The 15,947-nt window shown below is 49.7% G+C and overlaps 2 protein-coding genes across 2 annotated transcripts; both read right to left on the reverse strand.

Moving 5' to 3' along the window:
* Nucleotides 1-5,716: 5,716 nt before the first annotated feature.
* On the reverse strand, nucleotides 5,717-13,720 carry ik (IK cytokine). Its single transcript, XM_085421495.1, has 20 exons — nucleotides 12,798-13,720; nucleotides 12,137-12,203; nucleotides 11,948-12,040; nucleotides 11,811-11,870; nucleotides 11,267-11,434; nucleotides 10,506-10,620; nucleotides 10,358-10,428; nucleotides 9,908-9,954; nucleotides 9,545-9,708; nucleotides 9,313-9,421; nucleotides 9,015-9,054; nucleotides 8,772-8,925; nucleotides 8,680-8,698; nucleotides 8,513-8,597; nucleotides 7,047-7,133; nucleotides 6,885-6,942; nucleotides 6,722-6,810; nucleotides 6,519-6,627; nucleotides 6,043-6,077; nucleotides 5,717-5,931 (listed from the first exon to the last, which is right to left on the reverse strand). The coding sequence occupies exons 1-20, from the start codon at nucleotides 12,805-12,807 to the stop codon at nucleotides 5,904-5,906; spliced, it is 1,608 nt and encodes a 535-aa protein (XP_085277621.1). The 5' UTR covers nucleotides 12,808-13,720; the 3' UTR covers nucleotides 5,717-5,903.
* Nucleotides 13,721-13,868: 148 nt separating this feature from the next.
* Nucleotides 13,869-15,431, reverse strand: ndufa2 (NADH:ubiquinone oxidoreductase subunit A2). The gene is made up of 3 exons (XM_085421585.1): nucleotides 15,274-15,431; nucleotides 14,138-14,244; nucleotides 13,869-14,052 (listed from the first exon to the last, which is right to left on the reverse strand). The coding sequence occupies exons 1-3, from the start codon at nucleotides 15,375-15,377 to the stop codon at nucleotides 13,961-13,963; spliced, it is 303 nt and encodes a 100-aa protein (XP_085277711.1). The 5' UTR covers nucleotides 15,378-15,431; the 3' UTR covers nucleotides 13,869-13,960.
* Nucleotides 15,432-15,947: the final 516 nt, after the last annotated feature.

Consider the following 15,947-nt stretch of genomic DNA (forward strand, 5'->3'; position numbering starts at 1 on the left):
TTTTGTGGATCACAAGGTTTAAAACTACTTATAAACACACACACAAAGTAACTCCACCAGAGCGCCTATTTCAGGTCACTTTTGCCGGTCCAAGCCCGGGTAAAGGAGCAGGGTTGGAACTGTGACATTAAAAAACAATAATTGCTAAAAGAATAGAATAGCCTTTATTGTCATTGTACAGAGTACAACGAAATTGGAGTGCCACTCCCTTGGTGCAAGTTTCAATAATAAATATAAATGTAAAATATAAAAAGTACAAAAAAAACAATCGTAAGTACTCAAACAATAGTATGTACAATATATACAGGATAGCAGCATTAATATGATGACAGTATGAATAGCAGCATAATATAATGACAGTGACTGTATGGTGCTTATTTACTACGGTGATAGCTCTGGGAAAGAAGCTATCCCTGAATCTGTTTGTCCTGGTTTTATGTGACCTGTACCGTCGGCCTGACGGTAATAGTTCAAACAGTTGTTTGCTGGGGTGAGAGTGGTCCTTGATGATATTGCCAGCTCTGCTGAGGTACCGAGAGTTTGCAGTGACCTCCAGGCTGGGCAGAGAGCAGCCAGTGATCTTCTGGGCTGTGTTGATGACCCTCTGCAGTACTTTCCTGTCTGCAGCTGAGCACCCTGCATACCATGTTGTTATGCCGTACGTTAGGATGCTCTCTATGGTGGCTCTGTAAAATGTCACCAGCAGCCTCTCCTCCAGGTTGTTCCTCCTGAGCACTCTCAGAAAGTGGAGACGCTGCTGGGCCTTTTTAACCACCGCCGTAGTATTTGCAGTCCAGGAGAGGTCATCAGATATCTGCACGCCCAGAAACCTCATGGAGTGTACCCTCTCCACACAGTTCCCGTGAATGTAAAGTGGGGCCGGGTCTGCTCTGCCCTTCCTGAAGTCCAAGATAAGTTCTTTAGTTTTCGTGGTGTTCAGTTGGAGGTTGTTAACTGAACACCACTCAGTCAGTCTGTTGACCTCATCTCTGTAGTCCGACTCATCCCCCCTTGAGATGAGTCCAACCACTGTGGTGTCATCCGCGAACTTTATGATGGTGTTTGAGAGATGGGTAGGGGAGCAGTCGGATGTGTAGAGCGTAAACAGGAGGGGACTCAAAACACATCCTTGTGGAGACCCGGTGCTGAGTGTGATGGTGCTGGACCGGTGGGGGCCGAGTCTGACAGACTGTGGTCTATTTGTCAGGAAGTCCTTGATCCAGAGGCAGATGGGGGTGGAGAGTCCCAGGTGAGACAGTTTCTGGACCAGGATCTCCGGGATGATATGATTGAATGCTGAGCTGAAGTCCAGAAAGAGCATTCTCACATAGCTTCCTCGGTGCTCCAGGTGACTCAGCGCAGTGTGGAGCGCTATGGTGATAGCGTCCTCGGTGGAACGATTTGTCCTGTAGGCAAATTGGTGGGGGTCCAGAGTGGGAGGCAGACCGGCCCTGATGTGCTGACAGACCAGTCTCTCAAAGCACTTCATCACTACAGGCGTAAGTGCAACAGGCCTGTAGTCATTTGGGCTGGCCACAGCTGTCTTCTTGGCGATGGGGATGATGGTGGAGGTTTTGAGGCAGGGCGGGACGGTGTTTGATGACAAGGAAAGGTTGAAGATTTTAGTGAAGACTCCGGTCAGTTCGTCAGCACATGCTCTGAGAACCTTTCCATGTATTCCATCAGGACCTGCCGCCTTCCTGGGATTCACTGACCTTAGAACACACCTCACTTGGTGCTCCCTAAGTGTTAGTGTGCCAGTGCTGGGGGCGGGTGGAAGTGGTGTGGCAGCTGAGGGCCTGGTCGTCTCAAAGCGGGCGAAGAAACGGTTTAGATCCTCAGCCAGTGAGGCATCAGTCCTAGATGTTGCCTGGTTATTGCTTCTGTAGTTGGTAATGTGATTGATCCCCTGCCACATTTTTCTGGGGTCGTTGCCAGCAAAGTGATCTTCAATCCTCCTCCTATAGGCAGCCTTAGCTTTCCTGATGCCTCCACTCAGGTCTGCCCTGGAAATTAAAGAAAGAATTAAAGAATTAAAGAAATTTAATTTGTAGTTCTAAATAAACTCTAAATGCATTTAGGACGTTTTTTACTCACTTTATGTCTCTTCCACGATGTTATTTCTCTCTCCAACAGCGTAGGTTACAATTACATTAGCATGACCAATTATGCAAATTAGGTGATGACGTCATTTAGCGACTTCTAGCGACTTTTAGGACAACCAATAGCGATTGTCCTTACTGAGGAGTTGGCAACACTGATTCCAGTTCCCAACAATGGCTACTACTACTGCAGCTACTTAGCTTTAATATTACTCTTATTACTCCTTCTGGGTCGAAAATAAACTTTTAACATATTTTCAGGCGAGAATGTAACTGTGTGAACTTCAAATACCTGAGCCGGTGAGAACTGCGGACTCCCGGCACATCGTTTTCAAACCCCCGCGATCTTAAACATGATATATAATGTAATTGTTGGGCTTTTTTCAGTGTTTTGTTTGTTCGTGAGTAAATCGTTTGGCTGAGATTAAAGTTATTAGATTAGATTAAACTTTATTAATGTGGTTTTCACACAGCTGAATAAACGTCAAACAGAAAACTGATTAAACAGAAGTGATTTGGTCGAGCGTTTACGCGTCCGGTTATATTTAGATAGCAGGGAGCAGAGGAGAGAGTGGTGACGTAGCTCTGAGGGCTAGACCGTCACAGTCGCTCACTTCCAGCCTACCCGGCTTTCGGAGGACCCGGCCCACTTAGACCACGAAGGTGGGTGCAGCCCGTTTGGACAGCCCCGGCTGGGGGACAGTAATCACGGTCACATTTAACTTACTTTAAATAGATCATTTTAAACAAATAAACACTGTAAAATTGTGTGTGTGTGTGATGGTGGCATGAATTGTGTCATGACATTAACCTGCTGTGATTTGACCCATTTCCACTCGCTAACAGACACACACCTTGTTCCCATAGCGACAAAGTGAAATAAATGAGGACAGTGGGTCAGCTCACTGACACACACACACACCTGCACATAGAGGGCCTGCACTGTGTGAATCACTGTGACTCAGAGCCTGAGCTGCAAACGTGTTTCCTGAGTGGGTCCTTTGAGACTCGTCTGTTTACAGTAAACCTCCTGAAGCAGTTAAAGAAACACGCTCGTCCTGATTGGCCGATCAGACGGCAGCTCAGAGGGCGAGGGCTTAACGAGCAGCTGATTGATCGTTAAATTAAAGCTGAATCAAAGTTTGAGATAAACTTGAAATAAAGTCTGAAGTTCTCAGAATAAATCAGGTCATAAAAAAGTTCAATTAAACACAAAGTTCCTCTTTGATGTCCACACAACCATTTCCTGTCAGAGCTGCGGGTGGGCGGAGCTGCTAGGCCTCATTAGCACATTAGCACCTGGAGAAGCACGCACATCCATATTCATGAGTCCAGGAGTCCATCACACTCTCAGGGTAATTAGCTGCTCTCGTTAGCCTCTCTGATGCTAATCTGGGGACGAACTCGTCCAAACAAACAACAACAAAGAGTTTGATCTCTTAACGAGCTGCTGCGCATAACGAGCTTAACGAGTCCTGTAAAGATGAGGAACGCTTAATGAGATCAACAAAGAAACAAGCTGCTATCACACACAGCTCAGAGCAGGTCTGACGACTAGTGGTGGGCGGATCGATCCAAATATCGATAGTATCGATCCCAAGTCGGGATCGGATCGATACTAGCCTGGTTAGATCGATTCTTTACTTTGAGTTCTGCTTCTTTGCTGTGCTTTCGGCAAAAACGAAACAGCCAGGCTGGACTCGCCGCTCCTGTGTGCAGGAACACTTTGCTCCCCCCTCTTATGTTTCGTGTGTTGCGCTGACACGTCACGTGACTTAGACACTTTGGGGGTTATTAAGTTGTTTACATATTAATTATATATTTTGTTTTTGTTGTTGAGAATTTTAATTGTAATTTGTGTGTTATAGTTCATCAACAGTATTTGTTTTAATTTGTTTACTGGTTTGCGGCAGACCCGACGGCATTTTCATGCTTCGCCTCATCATTTATTCTTAAAATAATCACACGGTTGCTGTAACAGTACATTCAACGGCTGCAGCTCTCCCGCTGGCAGCCGCACACATCACCACCACCAAACCTGCAGCGGCATCGCAGAACACGCCCTGCCACATACCCCCATCGCCCGCTTCACCCCACCCGCGAGCTGGCGAGGGAATCGGCCCGGACCATCGGCGCCCCCATGCGACAGGGAAGTGTCCACTCTGGCGGTCGCCCGCACCTCCAGCGGAAGCCCGGGAGCTGGCCTGATGGCCACCCATATGGCAAGCAGCGGCGGTGCAGCAGGAGTGGAAGTGAGCCGGGGCTCAGAGGCAGCTGGGTAGACGGCCGGCACGCAGGCTGCATGGTCCTGCGTGCCGCCTTCAGGCGTGGCAGGACGCCCACGCACCTCGACCTCCGTCTCCAGCTTTGCAGGGCCCGCTGGCACGCCAGCCTCCGGCTCACCCCGAGCCGCGCGCTGTCCACCCTTACAGTGATCACCCGGTTGCTGTAACAGTAGCCTACATTCAACGGCTGCAGCCCTCCTGCTGCCAGCTGTACACATCAACACCAAAAACAACAACAGCACAAGCAGCGCACAGGTTTTAAGCCGGCGAGGCATGATTGTAGATGCAGTGAAGGTGAGTCCATCTCATCTGCAGCAGCATCGCAGTACACGGCCGCCAGAATAATAAAGCATTTTTTATTTAATTATAAATAAATTATTTCTCCTAATTATGTCCTGGGTTTTAAGTAATTAATAATACAAAAGGAAAAATCACAAAAAACACTTAAGGTCATGAAAATTAATTGCGATCTAGCAATTCAATGAGGCATCCACCCTATTTATTGAAAAGTATCGGTATCGGCGATACTGGCCCGTATTTACTTGGTATCGGATCGATACCAAAATATGCAGTATGGCACACCACTACTGACGACCTCGCTAACCAGTTCCTGTGGATCTGTGATGTGACCTCTGACACTCAGCAGATGTGCGCGTAAACGTCTGCTGCTCGTCCAGACTCGAGTACTCGCTGTCCAACATCTACCACAGCCAATCAGTGTTTGTGATGTCATCATTCCAGTTTACTTACTTTAAATGAAAATTAGATTAGCTTCTTAGATTAGCACGTCTAGCGTTAGCACATTTTGTGAGTCTGCCAGCTGTGAGCTCAGAGGACAGATGTGATTTCTATTCTCTGATTGGCTAAAAACAGGTGAAGCTAAAACAGTGATGAGTAACAATAACCCGACGACACAGCTTTAAGGACTGTAAGCTTTCTGTGTGACGGCCAGCAGGGGGCGACGCCACTGAGCTTCGTCACTGTAAATATTGTTCATCCATAAGAGCTGACTGGTTAAGAGGTTGTGACTGATGAGTTGGTAGCCAATGCGAGAGCAGAGTGAAGTTTACTCTGAGCGGCCATCTTTGTCACTCATGTGGGCGTCTATTTTATTCTATTTTACTTTAGGCCAGATCTCGAATATCGTAATCTTCCCGTTCACAGACATCCGTGATACAAACTCAGGTTGTGAGGTCACGACGTCACACGTGTTAAAAATGATACTAATCAGTCTGTTCCTGGCCCCGCCCACTGCAGCTCCATGGATACAGCTGATCAGCACACATCCTCCTGATTGGCGGTCTTTATAGAGAAACCGCAATCACAGCAGATGTTTGGATGTTTTTATTCTCACAAAACAAACTGATCAATAAGAACAGCTAATCAATAACAATACACACTTATCGGGGTCAGTGACCTCTGACCTCACAGCATCTCTGTACATTTACATGTTTCTAAACTAACATGAAGCCGATCGATACACGATCGATTTAGCTGCTGGGTCTGCGGGGCGTCTTCAGTATTTTGGTCTCTTCACGTCGACCCTGAAAAAAATAAGTCTTCCATCATTTATGATGTCATACATAAGGTCACTGCTGCCTGATTGGCTGACAAAGTGATAAACGAGGAGCTGAGAACAAACAGGAAGTAGTTACCCGTCAGCCTCCATCTTCTTCCTCTTCTCGATGATCTGAAACAAAAACAGCTGCTTCAGCGTCGTGTTTGATTGGTTTACAGCGTGTGTGTGTGTGTCTGTGTTCACTCTGCCTGTGTGTGTGTGTCTGTCTCACACGATCTGATATCGGCGTGTTGGTGTTGTTCCAGGATCAACATTGCAAGTGACCAATCAGAATGTTGTGACGTCATACTTTTGGGACTTCGGGAAAAGCCGCTGTGAAACAAAAAACTGTACTTAAGCTGCGAGAAACCGCCTCTGTCCGCCGATCAACTGACCCTGACCCTTTAATAAACGCTGAGCAGAACTGATATTGTCCTTGCAACATTGGAATTTCATAAATGCACGAATGTCTCGGCGTGCCAAAGAATAACGTCACAACAATGTGATTGGTCACTTGCAATGTTGAACCTGGAACAACACCAACACGAGGATATCAGATCATCCGTCTCTCACCGCGCTGATCTTCTTCCACTGGCGGTCGAGCTCTGCCTTCTCATTGGTCTCTTTGAAACGTCGTGTCTTCCTGCCTTCAGACATCTTGATGCCGTACTGGAAGGCAGCCCTGTAGACACACACACACACAGAGTGAATACACACACACAGACACACACACAGGCTGCCTGTCAGTCAGAGCGGAGGGACACAGTAGCACGCACTTGGGCAGCGCCTCCTTGTTGTTCATGTAATCCGAGTACTCCTCCTGAGTGTCGAAGTCCCAGCGGCCCAGAGGACCCTTCTTATTGCCCTGGAACACACACAGAAAAGCATCATGTTGCTGTGTGAGGATGAGCTGCAGTGCATGCTGGGAGTCAGAGTTACCTGGTCCATCTTACTGTAGTCCACCTCTTCATCACTGTCCACGGCCAGGTCGTCCATCCTACACACACAGATGTAGTCACACACACCTGAAGGTTAACGCACCGTGTGTCTGTGTGTGTCTGTGCGTGCGTCTGTGTGCGTGTCTGTGTGTGTGTGTCTTACGTAGCAGGGTAACACTCTGCGTATGAGTTTGATCCTCCAAAAAAATCTCCCAGCTGCTCCTTACTGGAGTCTCTCCTCTGAGAGCCAGTACACACCAGCTAAGGACAAGTACTGCAGTAACACCACACACACACACACACACACACGCACACACACACACACGCAGTACTGGTGTCGGTACCCTGTATCACTGTACCACATACATACATGTATCTATATTGTGTATTTTCTTGTGTGTAGTACTACAGTTGTTCAGTACGCTCACGCGTTACCACTCCCGCTCAGGCCGTACAACTCCCGCTCACGCGTTACTACTCCCGCTCAGGCCGTACAACTCCCGCTCACGCGTTACTACTCCCGCTCAGGCCGTACTACTCCCGCTCAGGCCGTACTACTCCCGCTCAGGCGTTACTACTCCCGCTCAGGCGTTACTACTCCCGCTCACGCGTTACTACTCCCGCTCACGCGTTACTACTCCCGCTCAGGCGTTACTACTCCCGCTCAGGCGTTACTACTCCCGCTCACGCGTTACTACTCCCGCTCAGGCCGTACTACTCCCGCTCACGCGTTACTACTCCCGCTCACGCGTTACTACTCCCGCTCACGCGTTACTACTCCCGCTCACGCGTTACTACTCCCGCTCACGCGTTACTACTCCCGCTCAGGCCGTACTACTCCCGCTCAGGCCGTACTACTCCCGCTCAGGCGTTACTACTCCCGCTCAGGCGTTACTACTCCCGCTCAGGCCGTACTACTCCCGCTCAGGCCGTACTACTCCCGCTCACGCGTTACTACTCCCGCTCACGCCGTACTACTCCCGCTCAGGCCGTACTACTCCCGCTCAGGCCGTACTACTCCCGCTCACGCCGTACTACTCCCGCTCACGCCGTACTACTCCCGCTCAGGCCGTACTACTCCCGCTCAGGCCGTACTACTCCCGCTCACGCGTTACTACTCCCGCTCACGCCGTACTACTCCCGCTCACGCATTACTACTCCCGCTCACGCCGTACTACTCCCGCTCACGCCGTACTACTCCCGCTCACGCCGTACTACTCCCGCTCACGCCGTACTACTCCCGCTCACGCCGTACTACTCCCGCTCAGGCCGTACTACTCCCGCTCACGCGTTACTACTCCCGCTCACGCGTTACTACTCCCGCTCAGGCCGTACTACTCCCGCTCACGCCGTACTACTCCCGCTCAGGCCGTACTACTCCCGCTCACGCGTTACTACTCCCGCTCACGCGTTACTACTCCCGCTCACGCGTTACTACTCCCGCTCCATCCCAGCAGCTGTGACATCACCGGAACACCTGAGCCCCATACAGGTGAGCGAGAACATCACCTGTAACACAACATGAGCACAGACTTTACCTGCGCACAGGTAAACCAGCTCAGACAGAAGCTGGTGTGGTACAGTAAGCCCCACCCACTCATACAACAGTCCAATCAAAAACAAGGATATGGCTCCTGGCTCTGCCATTGGCTGCCCGCTGCTCCTGCAAACTTCTCATTGATCATCTTGATCTGGTCTCTGACTGATCCTGGACCTGCCACAGACGCAGCATCCATCAGTTATCGATCAGCTGTCATTGGTCAGAACGATCGTGTGAGTCACAGTGAGGAGCTTACCTGTGTCCACCTCCATCACCTGCAGAGACACACACACAGTTAGAACCACACGGGTAAACCAGGCACAAACAAACCCCACCCCCCAACATCACCTGGTGCTCGTCGCCTCGCGGTTTCTCAAAGTAGGCGTGTCTGCGGCTCTTGGTGTCGTCGTCACGGTCACGCTCCCGGTCTCTGTCCCGGTGACGCTCTTTCTCTTTGGTGGGTTTGGTGGACGGTATATAGTCCCCGATGTCCTCAAAGATACTGAAACACACACACACATTATAAACACACACACACACACACACAATAAACACACACACTCGTGATGAGGCGATGTGGGGTGAACTGACCTGAGATCAGCCTCTGGAGCTCTCTTATCGTCCAGTTTACCTGAAACACAAACAGGTGAGTGCTTGACTAAGAAAAATGGTCTGTATTTATATATTTATATATATTACTCGTCCCTAAGGACCCCAAAGCGCTTCACACATCCAGTCATCCACACATTCACACACTGGTGATGGCAGCTACATTGTAGCCACCCTGGGGCGCACTGACAGAGGCGAGGCTGCCGGACACTGGTGCCACCGGGCCCTCTGGCACACCTGCAGAGCGTCAGGAGAACATCCAGCAGCTGTGCAGACTCACCTTTGTCCTTCTTCTTGATCTTCTTGTGGCGGGTTCCCTGCCTGAGGTAGGACAGGATCTGAGTCAGCTTGGAGATCACGATGTCATTGGTGGTCAGGGTGGTCTGAGCCTGAGAGACAGAACATGAGAGAACGTGAGGGAACGATCTCAGGGCTCTGCGATATTGAAATCATTCAGCTGGAGAACTCGGATGTTTTGGCGTGGCGATGACGCGGCGAGGACTCGGCCTCACCTCCATGCTGGGACAGTCCGCCTTGCTGCGGATCAGCGTGGTGGGGATGTCGGTGTCGGTGAACTCGTCGTCCAGGTCGACCACGTACGCCATCCTGCCGGGCAGGAAGAGCTCGTTCCTCTCGGTCACGCCGGACCTGAACACCACGCGGTAGATGTTCCTGCCTGAGCGAACACGGAGACACCGGGAACGCCGGGTTCAATGTTCACGTTCATATGATTTCTCCACCAAAATATTCACGTTGTTCTAAAAAGATTCCGTTTGATCCGGAGACGATCCTCCTTTATTCCTGAACGCTCCAGACTCACAACAGTCACACCTCCCCTCCCACATCCACACCTTCCTCCAGAAAACATGACTCACCCAGACGAGTCTTAAACTCCATCTTCTCCTCGGGCTCCACGTCCTTCCTGACAGACAGGGGAGGGGTCAAAGGTCACACGGAGACAGGCAAGAGATCAAAGGTCATATAGAGATAGATTAGGGGTCAAAGGTCACAGATGGGTACGGGGGTCAAAGGTCACACAGACTGATAGGTGCGGGAGTCAAAGGTCACACAGAGACAGGCAAGGGATCAAAGGTCACAGGGACAGACAGATTAGAGGTCAAAGGTCAAACAGAGATAGATTAGGGGTCAAAGGTCACACAGATGGGTGAGGGGGTCAAAGGCCACACAGATGGGTGAGGGGGTCAAAGGCCACACAGAAAGATGAGGGTCAAAGGTCACACAGACAGACAGGTGAGGGGTCAAAGGTCACAGAGGCAGGTGAGGTTCTGATCACAGGGCTGCAGCTCTGCTCCATGGTTCCTTACTTGGCTTCTTTCTGGACCTTCTCCATCATGTCTTCTTCTTCCTTCTCCTTGCTGGTGATCTCAGCTCTCACCTGTAACACACACACAGGTAAACAGCTGAGCAGGTAACACACCCGCACAGATTATCCCGACGACCGCGACCTCTGACCTTCTGCAGCAGGGCGAAGTCCAGACCTTTCACCAAATGAGTGTGCTCCATGTCACCTCCCAAGAACTTGGACTCCTGGATCAACTGACGCCGCTTCTCTGCTGCCGACTTATCGCTGACACGCACACACAGACACACGCACACACACACAGACACACACAGACACACACAGACAGACACAGACACGCACACACAGACACACACAGACACACACACAGACACGCACACACAGACAGACAGACACACAGACACACAGACACACACACACAGACAGACACACACAGACACACACAGACACACAGACAGACAGACACACAGACAGACAGACACACACAGACACACACAGACACACAGACACACAGACAGACAGACACACAGACAGACAGACAGACAGACACACAGACAGACAGACACACACAGACACACACAGACACACACAGACACACACAGACACACAGACAGACAGACACACAGACACACAGACACACAGACAGACACACAGACACACAGACAGACAGACACACAGACAGACAGACACACAGACAGACAGACACACACAGACACACACAGACACACAGACAGACAGACACACAGACACACACACACAGACAGACACGCACACACAGACACAGACACGCACACACACACACACACATAGACACACACACACACACGGGTGAATGATGAGAGTTTAGTTAGAATGATAATGACCCGTTCCTCTCGGCGCGGCCATGTTGGGGTCATCGATGGCTGGTACTCACGCCTCGGCGGTCGGCCCGACAGCTCGGTAGTTTGCCGTAGTGCTGATGAGTTCTGTCTCCTCGTAGTCCTTGTTGACGCCATCTCGCCGCTCTCTCGCTCGGTCTCGGTACTTCTCGGCGAGCTCGCGCTCACGCTCCATCTCCTGCTGACGCAGCTTCGCATAGTAACTGCAACCAAACCACAGCTGATCAATAATCAATAACATGCATTTGAGGGTCAGAGCGGCGCCGTCTGAGACCCTGAGTGCTGTGGACTGCTGTATGTGTCGACATATTTAACGCTCTCGTGCACATCACAGGTGAAAACGTCTGTCCAGGCTTTTTATTATTAATAATAAAAACTGTTAAATGTCGTGAACATTCATTCCTTTCCTTCCAGAATATTCCCGTGTTTCCACAATCCCGTCATAATCCCGGCTAATGTTAACAGTCCTGTGATGCGCCCAGCTGCCATCTTTCACTCAGCGAGCTATCAGCTCTGTGGAGGCCAGGTGACCTTTGACCTGCAGTTTTCTGATGTAACAAACGTCCAATCGGCACCCACCTCTTCTTCTTTCTCCTCCTCGCTGCGGGGTCCTCATCCTCGTTGTAGTCCCTCGGCATTCTGGGAAATTAAAAACACAGACGTGTCAGCTGTGCTGCGAGTAAACACCCGTCTGCTCTCTCCGTGACATCACTCACTCATGATGTCTGGACTTGGAGGGCGGGGCCGAGGAGGGCGTTGCCCGCGGCGTCATCAGCAGCTTCCTGAAGTCATCATTGGTCAGTTTGGACCTGAGGACAGATGGAAACACACACATTAAAACAAAGAAATACACAGTAACACAGCAGTAGCAGCGAGGAGTGTGTATCAGTGTGTGTGTGACTCACTGAGCTGCAGCTCGGTGGTCGTCCATGTCGTGGCCCTCAGGAGCCAGAGGGTTGGAGTACGTCTCAGCTGAAAGACAGGCAGATGTTAGAGCACAGGCAGATGTTAGAGCACAGGCAGATGTTAGAGCACAGGCAGATGTTAGAGCACAGGCAGATGTTAGAGCACAGGCAGATGTTAGAGCACAGGCAGACAGCAGGGCCGCCTCGTTTAAAAGGACACAGTGGGAGCTGCTCTGCTCTTTATATGTTCCCTGTTTTACACTGAAACAAATAACTGCAGATTTCATGGAAACTATTTGATTTCGACGTAAACCGGCTTGGCCCATGTGTAGAGGGACTCCTTCCCCGTGCTACAGTTTTACTAACAACCTCTCAACAGACGGAGCAAGGCCGCTTTAAAGCGGCAGAAGTGTGAGCGGAGTCTGGTGTGGCGCAGTGAGAGGAGAAGCTTGGCTAATAGCTGCTGTCAGAGGCTTTTTCTGTTCAACTGTTCAACTGTTCGGTCCAGTTCAACACTCATGCTCCCAAAGCCGTGTTTATTTCAATAATGTATCGAATAATTGCTGTTTTTATTGCATCTGTTTTTAAGTAAACAAACAGCTAACGGCTAACAGCCCGTAAAATGACTGTTAGCATGCTAACATGCGGAGCTAACGCTTACTTTCAGGCATCTCTGCGGGCAGCTGCTTCTCCTGCGGTCTGAATCTGGCACGGTCCGGTCACAGGGACAAACTAAGGCTCGGTGTTCGGGTTTCTCTGAGCTGCTGCGGGTCTCTTTGCTCCAGCCAAGCTCCGAGTTAGCTGTGAGGAGAGCTACCGTGCTGTGACGTCACGTCCGTTTTAGTTAGAGAAGAGACACAGCACCTCCTGCAGGAGGAGAGGAGACACCGCAGGACAGACAGCGGCGTCAATGAACACCGCGAGATAAAAAACACAACAAAATTGTACAAATCCGGTTAAAATGAGTTGAAAATAGGAAATAAATAAAAAAATAAAGTTATAATAAAATACAGGCCAAATACTGTCTGTGTTTAAAGATCATTTTCATGTAGTTTAAATAAGGAGTTCTTTGATTTGATGGAGGAAAGGTTTGTTCTGCGTCACTGAGGTTTTTATTCACAGCTCAACTTTGTTCCTCACACACTGAAACACCCGCAGCTCTCCTGCCCGGTCACGTGTTGTTTCTCTGGCTCACAGCGCCCCCCGCAGGTCAGCGGAGCCACAGCTGAAGGTTCTCCAGGACCAGCTGGTGCTCGCTGCTGCGCCACCTTCAGGACTCACACAGCTTCACTCAGAGCTCCTTCAACAAACTCCAAACTCCAGATAACCAGCAAAGTGTTTGTTTCACTGAGCCTGAACCATCTAAACCAGTCAGACCTAAACAAACCCTCTAATTCCAGTAAAACCACATAAACCTGCCAAGAGGCAATGAAACTGAGTCTGTTCCTATTAAGAAACCTTAAAACCAGTTAAACTACGTGATCCTCCTAAAATATCAGTGAACTTCCTGTACATTTATACACTCAGAGTAAAAATATCTGAAATCCAGTTAAATGCTCCCAGGAAACTCGTTTTAAAGAGCAAATTAAACTTCTTATTGCTAATTTCAACATAAACAGCCTGTGAAATAATCTGACTTTAACTCGGGAAAAACTTTGGATGTGTCAATAAACTCCCAGTAAACCCACAGAAGCCCTGCTGATGGACCCAGTGACCTCACAGTAAACAGAGACCTTCACATGTTCACTTTATTCACATCAGCACATTTACAGAAACAAAAACAGGTCAGTGAATGGACTGAACCACTGCGGGCTCAGACGGGGGTCAGGGCTTGGACTGAGCCAGAGTCTGCAGAGCTTTGGCCACCTGATCAGCTGACATGTTCTCCACGGAGACGCTCGTCTCTTTCCCAAAATCTGAACAGAGACAGGGATCAATAACAGGTCAATACACAGGTGACGCATCTGAGTGTCCCGTGATGCGGAGCGTGAGGGGGCTCACCGTATCGGGCCCAGAGCCGGGCCTGGACTCCAGAACACTCCCGGATCAGGATGGGGAATTCCGGGTTGGACCTCTTCAGGGTCACGTAGTTCTGCTCCACAAACTCTCTGAAACACAGGGGGGAGGGGGGAAGGTCAGCTGACCTGTGACCTCACAGCAGGAGCCTCACCTGTCTGAGTTTCACCTGAACAACTGTTTATTAATCCCACATGAAGTGATGATGTCACAGAGACATAAACAGTGACAGCATAGATGACACTAATCAACGTACGCCGAGGCGTCCGCTCATCAGACGGCGTCCTCTGCAGGACGTTCAGTCAGAGGGACCCTGAACCTGCAGGTGAACTACAACAAAATGAAAAATAAAGCATGGCCGCTGTTTATTCATCTGCTCATCATTATTCTGTTACTAATGAACGGATTGATCCATAAATCAATACTCTGTCACGTGTCAGTGTTTCCCTCACATGACCAGATTACCAACAGTCTGCGTGCTCTTATTTTGAAGGGTCAGTCCCTGCTAATGGGCAGCGAGGAGCTGAAGGAGCTCCTTAATCTGACCTCCAGCTCCTCGTCTCCTCCATAACCTGACTCCTGCTGCAGGTCAGCTCTCTCTCCTCAGCTAATCACAGCGTGACGATGATGAAATCTCCTTCACCTTCATCTGTCTGTGGTCCCGTGGGTTCACACGGGTCACAGCCGTGAGTCATACTGTGATCATGGATCCCGAGTGGCCGGCTCAGGTGTGTGTGTCACTGCGCAGACTCAGAGGTCTCCACCATGAACAAACATCTGGAACATAAACTACATAAGACTCACAGCTGAACATCTGCAGGAGCCAGGGCTTCTGTCCAGATGTGAGTCAAACCTCTGCCTCAGTGTGTTTCCTTTAGCAGCGTTGTTGTTTACTGAGCTGCTGCTCTCATCTCTCTTTATGAGTCTTCACGTGCTCAGACACATTTATCCTGACAGCACTCACAGGGGTCAAACCTGCAAACCTCTCACTGTAAACCCGAGTCCGCGACGCTGTTAGCCGCTAGCTGTTAGCCGCTAGCTGTTAGCTGTCCTTCGCTAATGACCGCTCTGTAAAACCATCACCGGCTCTTCTCGCCTCAGCCGCCCGGCTCTGAGCTCACCTGGCCCCCTTACTGGCCGCAGAGGTCTGGCAGAGATGCAGGCGGATCTCTCGGAGGTTTTTACCCAAAGTGGAGCCCAGACTCCTCACCACGGCGGCCGCCATCTTAGCTTCCTGTCAAGGACGGAGTGTGTCACTGCAGCCCCGAGTTTATCCTGACAGGAGCAACATTCAACCCTGAGTTTATCCTGAGAGGAGCAACATTCAACCCTGAGTTTATCCTGAGAGGAACAACATTCAACCCTGAGTTTATCCTGAGAGGAGCAACATTCAACCCTGAGTTTATCCTGAGAGGAACAACATTCAACCCCGAGTTTATCCTGAGAGGAGCAACATTCAACCCTGAGTTTATCCTGACAGGAGCAACATCCAGCCCCGAGTTTATCCTGACAGGAGCAACATCCAGCCCCGAGTTTATCCTGAGAGGAGCAACATTCAACCCTGAGTTTATCCTGACAGGCAGACACTGTTTTGAGTGGTTTCTCTGGTCGTTTATTACAAACAGTTAGCTCTTAAATAAATTCACAAAGTATCTCAAATCATATGTCAAATAACTCAATTATGTTTCACAAGATTTTACTATTTTAATGATCCATAATGGTGAAAAACACCTTTAAGCACAGATATATTTTACTTTAAATGAACCTGAGCTGCTGTTTCACTGCAGATTAAAGA

This window comes from Rhamphochromis longiceps, linkage group LG10, assembly GCF_057381845.1.
Source record: "Rhamphochromis longiceps isolate RC_006_pf linkage group LG10, R_longiceps_female_GT1.1, whole genome shotgun sequence".
Taxonomy (NCBI): domain Eukaryota; kingdom Metazoa; phylum Chordata; class Actinopteri; order Cichliformes; family Cichlidae; genus Rhamphochromis; species Rhamphochromis longiceps.

What these genes read in the sequence shown, in the direction of transcription:
- ik (XM_085421495.1), bottom strand. An exon ending in GCAGAGTGTTACCCTGCTAC is followed by an intron (nt 6,943 to 7,046) that starts GTAAGACACACA and finishes CTGTGTGTGTAG; the next exon opens with GATGGACGACCTGGCCGTGG. An exon ending in ACTACAGTAAGATGGACCAG is followed by an intron (nt 6,811 to 6,884) that starts GTAACTCTGACT and finishes TGTGTGTTCCAG; the next exon opens with GGCAATAAGAAGGGTCCTCT.
- ndufa2 (XM_085421585.1), bottom strand. Translation starts at nt 15,377, where the DNA reads ATGGCGGCCGCCGTGGTGAGGAGTCTGGGCTCCACTTTGGGTAAAAAC. An exon ending in GCGGCCAGTAAGGGGGCCAG is followed by an intron (nt 14,245 to 15,273) that starts GTGAGCTCAGAG and finishes CCTGTGTTTCAG; the next exon opens with AGAGTTTGTGGAGCAGAACT. An exon ending in CCGGCTCTGGGCCCGATACG is followed by an intron (nt 14,053 to 14,137) that starts GTGAGCCCCCTC and finishes GTCTCTGTTCAG; the next exon opens with ATTTTGGGAAAGAGACGAGC.